The sequence below is a fragment of the Astyanax mexicanus genome, chromosome 12, assembly GCF_023375975.1.
Source record: "Astyanax mexicanus isolate ESR-SI-001 chromosome 12, AstMex3_surface, whole genome shotgun sequence".
Classification (NCBI taxonomy): domain Eukaryota; kingdom Metazoa; phylum Chordata; class Actinopteri; order Characiformes; family Acestrorhamphidae; genus Astyanax; species Astyanax mexicanus.
In genome coordinates this window covers 31,506,153-31,522,351 of record NC_064419.1, presented here as the reverse complement: position 1 = coordinate 31,522,351, position 16,199 = coordinate 31,506,153, and the positions used below count along the sequence as shown (strand labels likewise).

Sequence of the window (16,199 nt, the reverse complement as noted above, 5' to 3'; positions counted from 1 at the left end):
TGAATAGGTTGGGTCTAAACTGCTGTAGGCTGAAAGAGTTGGGTCTAAACTGCTGTAGGCTGAAAGAGTTGGGTCTAAACTGCTGTAGGCTGAAAGAGTTGGGTCTAAACTGCTGTAGGCTAAAAGAGCTGGGTCTAAACTGCTGTAGGCTGAAAGAGCTGGGTCTAAACTGCTGTAGGCTGAAATAGTTGGGTCTAAACTGCTGTAGGCTGAAAAAGTTGGGTCTAAACTGCTGTAGGCTGAAAGAGTTGGGTCTAAACTGCTGGAGGCTGAAAGAGTTGGGTCTAAACTGCTGTAGGCTGAATAGGTTGGGTCTAAACTGCTGTAGGCTGAAAGAGTTGGGTCTAAACTGTTGTAGGCTGAAAGGGTTGGGTCTAAACTGCTGTAGGCTGAAAGAGTTGGGTCTAAACTGTTGTAGGCTGAAAGGGTTGGATCTAAACTGCTGTAGGCTGAATAGGTTGGGTCTAAACTTCTGTAGGCTGAATATGTTGGGTCTAAACTGCTGTAGGGTGAAAGGGTTTGGTCTGAACTGCTGTAGGCTGTATAGATGGGGCTAATGTGCTCTAAAATGCTGTAGACTAGTGCCAGTAGAATGAACACGACCGGAATTAGATTTGGATTTAGAATTGGATTTAGAGGGGTATAACCTCCTGGACCTGCACTTTTTCTTGGTGTGCATTTTTATTTCTTCTGCTTATTTGGGATTAGTTTGTCCTAACAAGTAAAAAAATAAAACTTTGTCTATGTGCAGAAAGGCATTTGTGCGAAGACCATGTTGTTTGTTTAACATTTAAAAATCACCTTTGCCATTTGGGATCAGATGAACCCAATTAGTCCAAAAACTATATTTTGCGCTTTCTACATTTAAAGAATCAGATATATAAAAGTATCATGGTGCAAAGAAGCAAAAATGTGATGTCTGCATATGAGCACACATGGTGAGGTGAGTGAGGTGATGATCGTCCAACATCCTGACCTCAATGTTGTATTCATTGCTGATTAAATCTACTAGAAAGCCTTTCTTTAGTTTAGCATTTAGTCCATACAGTGTATTTCATAATAGAAGTCTTAATGCTGCTTGACATTAACGCTGCACAGTAGTGAGGTGTACAACTATAGTCCATTCAATTATAATGCATTTAGAAGTTACAACACTTGCTTTAAAACATGTACACATGCATAGGTAGGCTTAACACAAATCTCAATCAACCCATACTTTTGCACACCACATACAACTGAAGTCAGTGGAGAATAGTGGGGGTGTTCCTCTCCACTGTCGTGTACAATCAGCCACAGAAAAGTAGCTCTAATGAAGAGGAACAGTGACCCATTTAGGTGAATTGGCCCAAAACTGTGAAACCTCCTCAATTAAGGTGTGAGAGTGAGGTGGAGAGTGACTGGAAGATCTGTGAGATCTCCACAAGTTCAAAAGCTGCTTTCCTTTCTGCTCAGACTCATGAGATTTAATCAGCACACCGGAAACATCTCCGCTCACACTGGAACCCTCATTTAAATTCACAAAGACACACCGAACACAGAGCACTGCATCTGCAGGAGCCCTCCTCCACCCGCCTCCTTCATGTTCCATCATGACCATGCGTCACAACTCACAAAAACTCACTGCGGTTACCGCTGTACTGTACGCACTGCTGCTGAGTAAAGTAAATATCAACAAAAACTTGTATTACTGTCTCTGTTTATTAGTTCTCTGTGAGCCATTTTGCTGAAGGGTTGGGTTAATTACTGTATTTTTCGCAATATATAATTTTCCAAACAATAGTCAGGGCGTCTTATAATCCGGTGCACCTTATGTACGAATTTTACCAGTCAGGTTGTAAGGAGAAGTGAAGCCACTCCACTTAAGTTCAGTTTTATACAGGAGTTTCACTTAAGTTCTCCAGCAGTATTAGCATTAGCCGCTAACTGTGCTAAGCGCTAGCTCTTTTGCCGTTCAGAGTTGAGTATTACCGGCCTGTACTCTGCTGCTATCCCTGGCTAGCACTGCTGGAGCAGTATTAGCAATAGCCGCTAACTGCCCTAAGCACTAGCTTTTTTGCTGTTTAGATTTGAGTATTACCGGCCTGTTAGCCTGCTGCTAACCCCCTGCTAACCCAAATAAACAGTTTTTATTAGAGAAATCTGTGTAGATTAACATCCATCACTCGTTTGACCATTTTTTTTTAGAATTACAGTTTTGTTTACTTAGCTTAGCTTTACAGGTCTCACCCATAGACTGTATATAATTATGGACAGGACGTCCCCATTCACTGTCATTACATTGGTTTGAAGCCAAAATATGGAGGAAATGGAAGCTGCTATCTTGCGTGTGCTAGGCAAATTGGAGAGGTGGCCAGAGGTGGGAGGCGGGGCCATGTGACTGCCCAAACCCCGCCCTCCCCCTCATGAAATCATTGTGAAACATTTTAATATTTAATATTTTAACACTCGCTCAATGACTCTTTGCTTTTCACCATCATTTTCACCAAACAAGTTACTCGTTCACGCTCTCAGGCAACCTGTCAATCAACTTGCCCTCAACTGTCAATCACCACATCACCACACCACTTTAAATATCACAGAGTAACTCCAATAAAACGTATGAACTGTAAAGAAAATTCCTAGATGTATAATTTTAGATTAAAGATTCCGCCATCTCTCATTCAGTTAGATGGAAATAGGTGGGGTTAAATGTTTTACTGGAGCCAGCCACCAGAGGGTGCAAGAGACGTATCGGTTTCACTTTTCAACCCCTGTCTTTCTGTCCATATGACGACACCCCTGTTTCTTACTAGTGTCGCATAATGTGCCTCATAATCTAGTGTGCCTTAACTAAGAAAACAGACCAGAAAATAGACGTTTATTCATAGTGCACCTTATAACCTGGTGCACCTTGAGCACAGCTGAGCACAGGAGGGAAAACAATGCACCAAACTTGAGGTAAAATTTCCATTACTTAATAAAACTGCATCCATTTTTCAATCTAAAAAAAAAGAATCATTAATCATACACAGTGTGAATAGGCCTTCAGGGTTTCAGGTAGTTCCTCATGAACATGTTTGAAAGAGTTTGGACTCTTTGGGCTCTTTATTCTCTTTGGGCACTGTATAAGTATATATGTGGCACAGCTTTAAAGCTTGTACTGTTATTCTACACTGCTGAAAACAGACATTTTAAATCGGAAAAATGCTGATCCTTTATCAATGTAGTTTCTGTAGTTAAACCTGTAAAGCAGAATAATAATCACCATTTCGTATCACAAAGCACCGAGAAGACAAGCAAAACATCATCTTCTGACGGCCCTGAAACTTCATATAGATACATAAAAGCATGAACAGCATAACAAGAAAGGAATCAGGGTTTTGATTAATAAACAAATATGAGTAAGTACAGCGGGCTGTCAACACCATTCTGCCAAGAGTGTTCCAACATGAAAGCTTATAAATTATTTTCTAAAAAAATCTGCTTTCAATCAACCTTTCTTTCTGTTATTGCCGCCTTTCTCACATAATTACCACCTCACACACACAAATACAATGAAATCTTGTGAGTGAGGCAGAACACCGGCTAGTGCGCGTATGGAAAAGTGGTGGGAATTAACATTTAACACACACACACACACAGAGACAAGCATTCCATATGCCATCATGCGGCACATTTGCCCACAGATGTTGCAGCTGGGCATTTGGAGATCCTGCACACTGGTTCAGCTGGTCAGCTGGTTCAATAAATGCTCAATTGGTGATAAATTTGACACCCAGGCCGGGGTACTCCTGGGAAACCCTTACTGCTTGTGGGTGGGCATTATCCTGCTGAAAAGTTCCAGTTGAATGCCCTGCCATGAAGGGGAACACATATGGCTATAAGATGTTCAGCACAAATTGCTGAGCTGTTAGTGTCTCTTATATCAATCACTACTAGGAGTAACTATCATATCGTCACTGTCCAATGAAAAACATGTACAGCAATGTTACAGGACATAGATAAACCTTAATTTGCAATGGAAGTCAATGTAAAAAGATAGTATTTTAGGTAACTTATGATCATTTGTATTGGTCCATTCATCAAGAAATGTTGAGACAGTGTAGTGTAAGGGACAGTTTGTGTGTTAATTTTTTTTTTTGTTTCATTGGAGAGCGATGATATGTGATGGCTCCCTAGATTATCAGCTGTTGTGTCACTTCACAACAAACATACTTCTCACCACAAGCCCTTCATATATGAACTAAACTATTGTTGGATCCCAAAAATAGAAGCTGGATTGGTTAATGAAGGCAGTATGGTTGAGAACAAGCTTACATGGTTACGTTCACAACACCACTGTGAACCCACTCTTAAAGTCTTAAAGACAACTGGGATAAATATCTTTGAATGTAGAGTTATAGAGTCACGTCTTGCAATCAACAATCTCTCACTAAGATGTACACTACCCCACAGTAGTGTACCCTTTTGAGAGCCTATAAGCTCTGAACAGGGAAAGAGCTAGCATGGTTAGTGGGTAATGCTAATGCTGCTCCAGCAGTGCAAGCCAGAGTTAGGAGCAGACTACAGGCCAATAATACTCCCCTTCCCTCTGAACGGGAAAAAGCGGTTAGCAGCTAATGCTAATGCTGCTCCAGCCACGGTGCTGGAGAACTAAACTGAAACTCCTCTATAACTCTGTAAAGCCTGTCAGCGGAGTGACTTTACTGCTCCTTATAACCTGACTGGTAAAATTTATACATAAGACGCACCGGATTATAAGGCGCACCAATGATTTTTGGGGAAATTAAAGGATTTTAAGTGCACTGTATAGTGCGAAAATTATGGTACTTGGAATTTTCAGCCTATTCTAAAGGGCACAGTTTCTAATGCATGCATCTGCCGCAGCTTGGTCACAAACAACACACACACACACACACACCACATCCACTATATACAGCACAACCTACACACATGTACTCTGATGCCTTAGACACTGTGCTTCACCTTTACAGCTGATGGGTGGACAGGATGGCATTAATAAAGGCCGAGTGGAAAGTGGCCAGTGTGTGTGTGTGTGTGTGTGTGTGTGTGTGTGTGGACAGTATGTATTTTTAATAAGCAGTCGCTGCTTATCGACACCCTGCTGGCAGCCAATGATGATGAATGGCTGAGGATGGGCGAGTTATTAATCAAACCCGAACCTCCACACAGACCCGACAGTCCGGGAATGGAAATCATACAACATCATCATCTCCACACACACACACACACACACACACACACAGAAAGAGAGAAAGAGAGAGAGAGAGAGAAAAATGGGAAAACTGTTTAACCCTTTAACATTTTCCTCAATGTTTGCTCATTTTTAGTCACTATATATATATTACTGTAGAAAGTGTTGAACTTTACTCTTTCTAATTGTGCCACCTCTTCCAATCAGCAGAGGCCTGTTAGGCTAATAAAATCCAATAGAAATCACTGTACCTCTGTAATACGCTCTTTCAGATCCAGTCAGCAACAGGTAAATCGATACATGTGGTTTGTTCTGATGCGTATATTTATTTTTAGCATATTACAATTTGTTTAAAATGTCACAAAGTTAGAATGTTGTTAGCGGCGCTATTCACAGATCTGATAATATCACACAGTGCCATTTCAAACGATTGATAAAAGGTATAAAAATGGTCTTTAAAGAAAAAAAGTAACTTTTTAATTTTGCACACAAATAAATAATATAAAATGTAGGTTGTTTTGTTCTAGTCAGGATATTTTAAAGGATTAAAAGTTGGAAAACTCTTAACAGTAAAGGAAAGCAAGACCAAGGGTAAGAGAAGGAGAAAAGGGTGGGGGAAGGAGAGATAGGTTAAGAGCACACCCAATGACTTTGTGTAGGTCCTGCACCCACCACTGACCCGGAAGAACAGCATAAGAAGACAGATGGATAGATGGATGGACAGACAGAGAATAAAAGAAACGTGACAGAAAGAGAAAGACAGACAAAGAAAGAGAGACAAAGAGAGTGAGAGAGAGAGAGAGAGAGAGAGAGAGAGAGAGAGAGATAATGATTTAGAGCTAGAGAGAGAGAGATGTTGAGTGAGGGGGAGAGAGAAAGACAGATAGAGCAAAAGAAATGAGAGAGCAAGAGGGAGACAGGGACAGAGATAGTAGGAGAATATTAATAAGAGAAAACTGTAAAGAGAGAGTTAGAGAGAAGGGGGAGAGAGACAGATAGAGAAAGCAAGAGAGAATCAATGAGAAAAAACTGTGCAGAGAGAAGCGCATACAGATAGTTAGAGAGAAAGATTCAGGATGCTGAGTGAGTGTGTGCTGGGGGCAGGATTGGGCTGGGGGGGTAGAGCAGAGAGAGAGAGTTCAGTATCCTCACAGCAGAGAGAGAGCCACAGCACAACAAGCTACAACAAGCTACACCCCAACCCACTACAACCCAAAGACCTACAGCACAACCAGCTACACCCCAACCAGCTATCACACAACCAGCTACACCCTACCCAGCTACTCCCCAACGAACTACAACCCAAAGAGCTACAACACAACCAGCTATCACACAACCAACTACCCATCACCTGGTTACACCACAACTGGCTTTATCAAAACAAGCTACAACACAACCAGCTACACCAAAACCAACCAACCAACTACATCCCAACCAAATATAATCCAACCAGCTGCAATCTAACCAGCTACACTCCAACCAGATAAGAAAATTTATCACCATCCTTTATCAAACTAATGAACTCATTTTTGTTTTATCACTCTTGTTATAATACTTTTTAAAATTATCTACACTGATACAACTGCACTAATATTTACACTTAAATCAATTAACACTATTAGAAAAAAATGATTGTAGTTGGGTAATGAATTGAATATCTCTTTGTGAAATACCTATAATTATCTGATAATGGCTTCCTTTTCAATTAGTTGTTGGAATATTCAAGGTTCTTTCTCGTCAACATTTGGTCTAAAGTTTACAAATCCAGATTTTATAAATAATATATATAATAGAGATTTAATTATTCTACAAGAAACATGGGATAACCATCCAAATTCTTCCTGTCCGAATAATTACATAGAACTATATCTACCCCCCACAAAACATGCCCATATTAAAAATGGTAGAAACTCAGGTGGTATACTTGTGTGGTATAAAGAAGAATATAGATCATTCATAACTCTTCTAAAAAATAATAAAAATTATCTATGGATTAAATTAAACAAGAACTTATTAGGAAATGATAGAGATATATATTTATGCACTATTTATATACCTCCTCAAAATTCACCTTATTACACAGAAGACATTTTTGAAAATCTTCAAAGTGAAATCAATAATTACCAGACATTAGGTTATATTTTACTATGTGGAGATTTCAATGCCAGAACTGCAAGAGAAAATGACTTTATTGATATAGATAAAACAACAAATATACATAAACAAACCCTATACTGCCACACAAGCATAACCACTCAGAGACAAAGTTATGATAGTGTAATTAATAAACACGGAAAACACGTCCTCCAGCTGTGTAAAGGCCTGGGTCTGTACATCGTTAACGGCAGAACCAGAGGAGACTCGCTGGGCAGATTCACCTACAGCTCTGCACTGGGCAGCAGTGTGGTAGATTACGCCATCACAGACATCAATCCAGGACATATCAGTGCATTCGTAGTCTTACCACAATTATATCTTTCAGATCACTGCCAAACCGTCCTGTACCTGAAAAAATCAACAACTAACACCAACACACACGACCCAGACACCGACACTTACCCTCTCCCTAAACCATACAAATGGACAGAAGAAAGTACCACAAATTACACAACAGCACTGGACTCTGAAAATATTAAACAAATGTTAGATACATTTATTCAAACACACTATCAAGCTACCAAAAAAGACATAAATCTGGCAACTGATTGCCTAAATAAAATTTTTTACCAACTAACTAAAAAGTCAAATCTAAAGACATTAATAACCAAAACATTGAAACAAAAACCAAAAGAAAAATGGTTCGACAAGGAATGTTTAACATCCAAAAAACAATTACGAAATTTAGCCAACAGGAAACACAGGAACCCAAATGACCAACAATTGCGACTAGAATATTTTCAAACATTACGACAATACAAACGATTAATTAGAACTAAAAAATATCAATACACAGAAACCCAATGTAGTAAAATGGAAAAAGCTATTAAAGAAAATTATTTTTGGGATTTATGGAAAAAAAATATTACAACAACCAATCTTAAAAATACCTCAATTAAAAATAGCAAAATATGGAAAATGTTTTTTGAAGACCTTTATAAAACTCCAGATGAATCAAACAAAAATACCATCACTGAAAAACTCAGTACATTAGAATCAGCTATAAAAGACAATCAGTCTCCATTAGACTACCCCATATCTATACAGGAATTAAAGGAAAAACTCAAATTACTAAAACAAGGAAAAGCCTGCGGAATTGATAATATAAAAAACGAAATGTTAAAACACAGCAGTCCCAAATTACAATTGGCCATACTAAAACTTTTTAATCTAGTACTTAATTGTGGATTTTTTCCTGTAATCTGGAATAGAAGTCTAATTACTCCAATTTATAAAAATGGTGATAAATTTGACCCAAATAACTACAGGGGTATCTGTGTAAACAGTAATTTAGGCAAAGTCTTCTGCAGTATACTAAACACCAGGCTATTAAAATATTTAACTGAACATAATACCCTATCAAAATGTCAAATTGGATTTCTACCTAAACACCGAACCACAGACCATATTTACACCTTAGATGCACTCATTCAAAAACACATCCATCAAAAAACCAAAGGGAAGATATTTGCTTGTTTCGTAGACTTTAAAAAAGCATTCGACTCAATTTGGCACAATGGACTATTTCTCCAATTACTTGAATCTGGTATAGGGGGGAAGGTTTATGATTTAATTAAATCCAAATATAATGATAATAAATGTGCAGTAAAAATTGAGAACAGAAGAACAGATTTTTTTAAACAAGGACGTGGAGTGCATCAAGGATGTAATCTATCTCCAACTTTATTTAACATATACATCAACAAATTGGCTACAACCCTTGAAAATTCTCCAAACTTAGGTCTTGAATTAAATGATAAAGAAATAAAACTCCTATTATATGCAGATGATTTACTTTTATTAGCTCCAACAGCAGAAGCCTTACAACAACATTTAAATATATTAGAAGAATTTTGTCAAGATTGGGCCCTAGACATTAATATCAACAAAACCAAAATAATGATTTTCCAAAAAAAAGCCAGATCACAAAAATCTAAATTCCACTTTACATTCAGAGGAATAACTCTACAGCACTGTATGGACTACAATTACCTCGGCCTGGTAATAAGTGCATCTGGCAGGTTTAACAAGACTACGAATGCACTGGTAGAGAAAGCAAGAAAAGCATTTTTTACCATCAAAAGATCCCTAAACAAATTTAATCTTCCAATACAAATCTGGCTAAAAATATTTAATTATATTATTAAACCCATACTTTTATATGGCAGTGAAGTTTGGGGACCTAAAATGTATCAAGGACACGCATCATGGGACACGAATCCAATAGAAAAATTTCACCTGGAATTCTGCAAAGAAATTTTAAAAGTCCATCGCAGCACGGTGAACCTGGCGTGCAGAGCAGAGCTCGGCCAGTTTCCTCTCTCCCTATCCATCATAACCAGAGCTTTAAAATTCCACTCTCACCTGTCCCAATCCCACCCAGACTCATATCACCACACAGCATACCTTAATACCTGCACACACCCAGAAACAGACCCTCTCACACACATTAAACACCACCACCACCTTCACACCACCACCTGCTACACCCTCAAACACACACACCTCCAAACCATCCACAAAACACAGCAATCAGACTATATTAATCACTGGCTTCATGAAATTTCCTCCATTAATAAATTAGAATGTTACAGATCATTAAATAGAGAATACACCCTCGCAGATTACCTGACTAAAATTAAAAACCCCAGAGAAAGACACACGCTGACGATGTACAGACTCAGTGCCCACAGCCTGGAGATAGAGAGCGGGAGACAGAGGAAACACTGGAGACCCAGAGCCGAGCGAGTGTGTGATCACTGCAGCTCCGGGCAGGTAGAAACCGAGCAGCACTTCCTCTCCTCCTGCTCTAAATACACCCAGCTCAGACTCCAGTTCCTACAGAACATCACATCCACCATCCCATCACTCAGATTAATAACAGAGGAAGATCTGATCAGACTGTATTTAGGAGAGATTCCAGAATGTGCTGGATTATCTGCTAAATATGTACACAACTGCCACACCCTGAGAAACCAGAGCCCCACCCTACACTAAACAACCCTGCTTATATAATTATATATATATTATTGCATAAACTATATGTACATTTATTTCTTATTATAATTATTATTATTATTATTATTATTTTTCTCACATATTGTAATTTATTTATTATCCTTCAATTTTGTCATAATTTGATTATTATTTTTGTATTTGTTGAATTGTTTGCTTTGGCAACAGTTGTTGTTTACAATTCATGCCAATAAAGCCATTTGAATTTGAATTTGAATTTGAGAGATAGAGAGAGAGAGAGAGAGAGAGAGAGAGAGACAGAGAAAGCAAGAGAGAACAGAGAAACGGAGCAAGAGAAAGTCGGATAAAGAGTGAGAAAGAATGAATGATTCAGAGCTAGAATGAGAGAGTGAGCGAAGGTAAAACAGCACCTCTTGCTGCCAAATATGTGGCAACATGCCACCGCCTGAAGGACAGTGAATAACTCCCCATTAAACCACAGTTGATTATTAATTTTGACTATTTTAATTACTGTAATTATACTAATCATTATTATAGGTATTATTGTTTGTATTACTATTGTTATTATCTTCATTGTTTCTTATTGTTTTATATTGATTTTTTTGGTCAATATTTTCATTCATGTCTTACTATATGTATAGTTTTTGACATGTGTGCTTTGGCAACATTGTTTTTTAAACAGCCATGCTAATAAAGCCTACTTGAATTGAATTGAGTGAGAGAGAGACAACCAGAGTGAGAGAGAATGAAGGAGAGAAAGCTGTATAGCGAGAGAGACTGCAAGAGCAACAGCTAGAGAGAGAGATAGAAAGCAACAGATATATAGAGAGAGTTAGAGAGAATGAAGAAGAGAAAGCTGTAGAAAGAGGGAGCAGGAGAGAGACATATAGACAGTGAGAGGGAATGAAGGACAGAAAGCTGTACAGAGAGAGTGAAACAGAGAGAGAGAGAGAGAGAGAGAGAAAGGGAAAGATAGACAGGAAAAAAGAGAGGAAGAGAGAGAGAGACAGAGAGAGGGAGAGGGAGATGGAGAAAGAGACCTTGGTATTGGCTGATGGCTGATGAATGGCTGTCTTTCACTGGCCTCACAGGAGGAGAGAGAGATTTGGCCAAAGACATTCATCATCACCCAGACAGGACATAAAAATCTCCCTCTCTCTCTCTCTCTCTCCCACACACACACACACACACACACACACACACACACACTTCACTATCTCACACTCATTGTGGGCCTGATGCTTCTTCTGAACACTAGAGGTCACTGTTGGTGAACTTGCTAAACAGAGAAATCCAAATAATATCAAAATCAGACCGGATAAAAATTCCGCAGCTGACAGCACAGGAGAGACGCTGCAACTCCGGGACCCGGAGAACTCCCACAGGAACAGAACACAGAACACACACTCATTTCTGCAGGACTGGAGATGAGAGAAAAAGCTGTCACTAGTGTATCACAGCCGAAAACTAAGCAAACTTCTGCATAGAGGAGACAAGAGGAGATGGGTCAACAATATCAAACCCTATCTTACGTCTTATGCTTAAATTATACACAGTGTATACTAACAAAAACAGATATTTGGTGTGCTTGAATATGATTGAGGCAATATAACTTACAAATAAAACTAAAGAAATGCATGTTTGTAGAATGCAATTAAAACCATGTCCGGTTTTACTATTTGGCTCAGCCTAATGTTTCGTTTTGTTCACTTGCAGAAAGAAACGTTAATTTCTGTGCTTATAATCTAAACATTACATTCCCATACACTCCTAAAACCAATAACTTTTTTGGATTTAGGAAGTGGCAGTCCGTATTATTTTGTTTCTGAACTGAAAGCAAAAGGAACAAAATACTGTGTTACTGTGGTATCAGTGTGCTGGAACGACCATCCCTGCCAAGCCTAATATATTCATTCTAAAAACTGGGGTGTCGGGCCCTTTTTCACGGGAGTTCTTTTGGCCACGTCACGTGTCTTTACGTACTTACATCACATGTACAGCCTCTAAAAGACGATCGGTTTTACTGAACGTGAGCGGCTGGTGGAGCAATGGAGACTAGTAAAACCAAAGAAATGAAGGAGTGAAGTTTCCGACTGAGTTCTCTCTCTCTCTGTCTCTGTCTCTCTCTCTCTCTCTCTGACTGAACATAACCTGGATTCGGATTCATTCGCTCTGAAAGGAGACCACATCACACCCACCCAGTTTAAAATGATTTCTCCACATGCTCGGTGCAATTACTTATTTTGACCAGAGAGGGCCCTAAATCCCTAAACTTACAGACATCAGTCTTAAACAATGCCATGTTCCTAATACCGATGTACGAGTGTAGCCTTATATGCGTCTAAAGAACCTTCAGAATTGTAGTTCTTCAAACTGAAACATCTCTATTACACAGACCCTGTTTCATGAACTCAATATCGGTTCTTCTGTGGCGTTCCTCAAAGAACCACTGAAGCACCTTCATGTTTACGTCTGTCCACCGGGCAGGACAGTAAGTGCTGATAAAGAGAGGTATGGAGAAAGATGTGAATACCTGCACTGTGTAAAAAATCACTCCAGCTGAAGTGTGAGCTCGCTCTGGTCTCGATTCCTGCAACACAAGCAGAGGAAAGATTGTGTGTGTGTGTGTGTGTCGGGGCTGGGTGTGTGAGGCTGTGAAACTGTGTGAGGTATTGATCTGTCTTTACCTTGAGCTTGCACAATCATCTCACAGCTCCCGCACTCCTAAAGCAGAGGAAACAGCAGCTGTCAGGACTGAGTAACTGTGGATCACCATCAGCCAACCAATCAGCAAGAGTGTAAATCTCTTTCTATACCTCTTTATAATAAACATCTATAATAATACGTAATTACATGCATATAGATAGATAGAGAGGTTGGTAGGTAGGTCTATAGGGTTGTAGGTACATAGACAGGTTGGTAGGTAGACAGGTAGGCAAACAGACAGGCAGGCAGGAAAGTCAATAGGGTGGTAGGTGGGTAGGTAGATATGTAGGTAATTAGGTGAATAGGTAAGAAGATATGTACAGTAGGTAGGTAAGTAGGTAGTTAAGTAGATTGGTATAAAGATAAATATAGAGTTATTTAAGTAGACAGACAATTAGATAGATAGACAGGTAGGCAGGAACATCAATAAGGTGGTAGGTGGGTAGGTAGATAGATAGACAGGTAGGTGGACAAACAGGTAAGTAGGTGGATAGGTAAGTAGATAGGTACAGTCGGTAGGTAGTTACGTAGGTTGGTAGAAAGAAAAATATAGAGTTATGTAAGTAGATAGACAGGTAGGTAGATAGATAGACAGGTAGGTAGATAGACAGGTAAGAAGGCGAATAGGTAAGTAGACAGGTACAGTGGGTATGTAAGTAGGTTGGTAGAAAGATAAATACAGTTATGTAAGTAGATAGACAGGTAGTAGATAGACAGGTAGGTAGGTAAGTCAATAGGTTGGAACATGCATGGGTAAGTAGGTAGATAGGTAGACAGGTACCATATTTTTTTGCATTATTAGCATTAGCCACAAACTCTGCTAAGTGCTAGCTCTTTCGCCGTTCAGAGGTGTGTATTATCGGACTGCAGTCTGCATGTTTACCATGTTAAAACAAACTACGTGGAACAAACCACTAGCTAATATTGCCCTGGCTTACTGGAACACTCAGGGTTTCTCAGTGTAACTGTGGTTAGCGCTAGCAGTTAGCAGCTAATGCTAATTCTGCTACTGCTGCTGGACCCAGCCTTAGTTGAAATCTGAAAACATAAGCTTACTGTAAATAAACTGAAGCGCTTTACTCACCCAAATAAACCGTTTTCAGGAGAGAAATATGTGTAGATTATCATCTAGAGCTAGTTTGACTTTAAAATAAATTATTATTATTTTTTTAATAATTACAGTTTTGTTTACTTAACTTAGTTGTAATAACTTAGTTACACCCCCACCACCGCCCAGGCAAGACCTGCTGAATTAAAAGGAAAACATGGTGACACCCTTATTCCTTACTAGTGTCGCATAATGGAACTTACAATCCAGTACGCCTTATGTATGAAAATATGGTGCGGATTATAGTGCGAATAATAAGGTAGATAGGTAGCTATACAGGTAGGTATGTGAATCGATAGGTTGTTACATTTGTGGATAAGTAGGTAGACGGGTAGAAAGATAGGTAGGTAAATAGTTAAGTAGGTAGGTCAGTAAACACGCTGATAGACAGGTAGGTGGGTAGATAGACAAGTACAAAGACGGGAAAGAAGGTAACATTCTACAGTAGGTAGAATGATAAACAGACAGAGAGATAAAAACAAATATAAATGCAAATATATTATTGAAATGATCAGAATAAACAACATAAATGCAGGGTAGTGGCTGTACAATGTACAGTACAAATAGAAAACTAAACAATTCACTTCAAACATGTTATTATTATGGTCAATATCAATAGTCATTAAGATTAGTCATTGTGATTCTTTCAGCAATGAGTCAGTACAGCATATAATAATCGTGCCTATAAATACATTTTTTATTTGTAGCACTAGATTCTATTATAATAATAAATAAAACACTTTTTTGACAGACATTATAAAACTTGAGGGGTTCAGAAATAGTCTCTTGTAGAGTCCACACAGGTATCATCACAAGAAAATCTTTGCCATTTTAACATTTGATATTCACATGCAGTCTGAAACTTAAATGCAGGACTAATTACTGTTGAATTATTCAGTTCAACAATTATGCAAATTCAGGTCAAGCATAAAAGTCTCCTTTGGAAATGTGTTGTAAATACCAACAGTCTAAAACACTGCCCATCATTTGTGCTCAACTGGCTTCATGATGCCACACAGTAATTGGTCCCACTTGAAGTGCAATTTGAAGGTGAATGCTGAGTAACATCTTAGCAAACACCTGAGATACCAGAACAACCATTTGGGATACCAAAGCAGCCATCTGGGATACTAGAGCAACTACTTGGGAAACCAGAGCAACCCCTTAGCAACCACAGAGCAACCATCTGGGATACCAGAGCAACCATTTGGGATACCAAAGCAACCATCTGGGATACCAGAGCAACTATTGGAAAACCAGAGCAACCCCTTAGTAACAGCAAAGCAACCATCTGGAGCAACCAGAGAAACTGTATGGGATATCAGAGCAACCACTTGGGAATCCAGGGCAAACACATAGCAACACCAGAGCAACCACCTACAATATCAGAACCATTACTTAGCAACACCAAAGCAACCATTTGGGATACTAGAGCAACCACTTAGTAACACAAAAGCAATCGTATGAAAGATCAGAGCAACCACTTGGGATAACAGAGCAAACACGTAGCAACACCAGAGCAAACACCAATGATACCAGAACAATTATATAGCAACACCAGAGCAACCACCTAGAATACCAGCGCAAGCATCTGGCATACCAGAGCAACCATTCGGGATATCAGAGCAAGCACCTGGCATACCAGCCAGTCAGCAACACCACAGCAACCACTTAGCATTTAGCAACACCACACCAACATCAAAGGAATCATCTGGATGCCAGCGCAACCACTTGGGATACCAGAGCAACCACCTGGGATACCAGACCAATCGCTTAGCAATCAATACCACAGCAACTATACTACAACACCATACCAACCACCTCTGCTTGCAGTAGACAGCCCCACCCAATTTCCATAATGACAAACCTACCCATCTACATGAATTCCATGTTTACAGATCATATTTTCATCATATCAAATATGTAATTAGTCCTCAATCCAGTAGCATGGGCAAGAGGGGTATTAAGCACCCTAAATGATGAGGTGAGGTGTTAATAATCCAACCTCCTGACCATAGTAACACACGCTTGCTGCAAAGTGCTATCAAATCCTTACAG

At 39.2% G+C, this 16,199-nt stretch overlaps 1 protein-coding gene across 1 annotated transcript in view; it reads right to left on the bottom strand.

The window, feature by feature from the left end:
• glt1d1 (glycosyltransferase 1 domain containing 1) overlaps positions 1-16,199 on the bottom strand; it is a 94,033-nt gene that overhangs the window by 65,237 nt on the left and 12,597 nt on the right. The window contains exons 5-6 of the mRNA XM_022670489.2: positions 13,015-13,051; positions 12,861-12,917 (exon numbers count right to left, since the gene is read on the bottom strand). Of these exons, the coding sequence (XP_022526210.1) occupies positions 12,861-12,917; positions 13,015-13,051 (94 nt within the window). The remainder of the gene's footprint in view (positions 1-12,860; positions 12,918-13,014; positions 13,052-16,199) is intronic.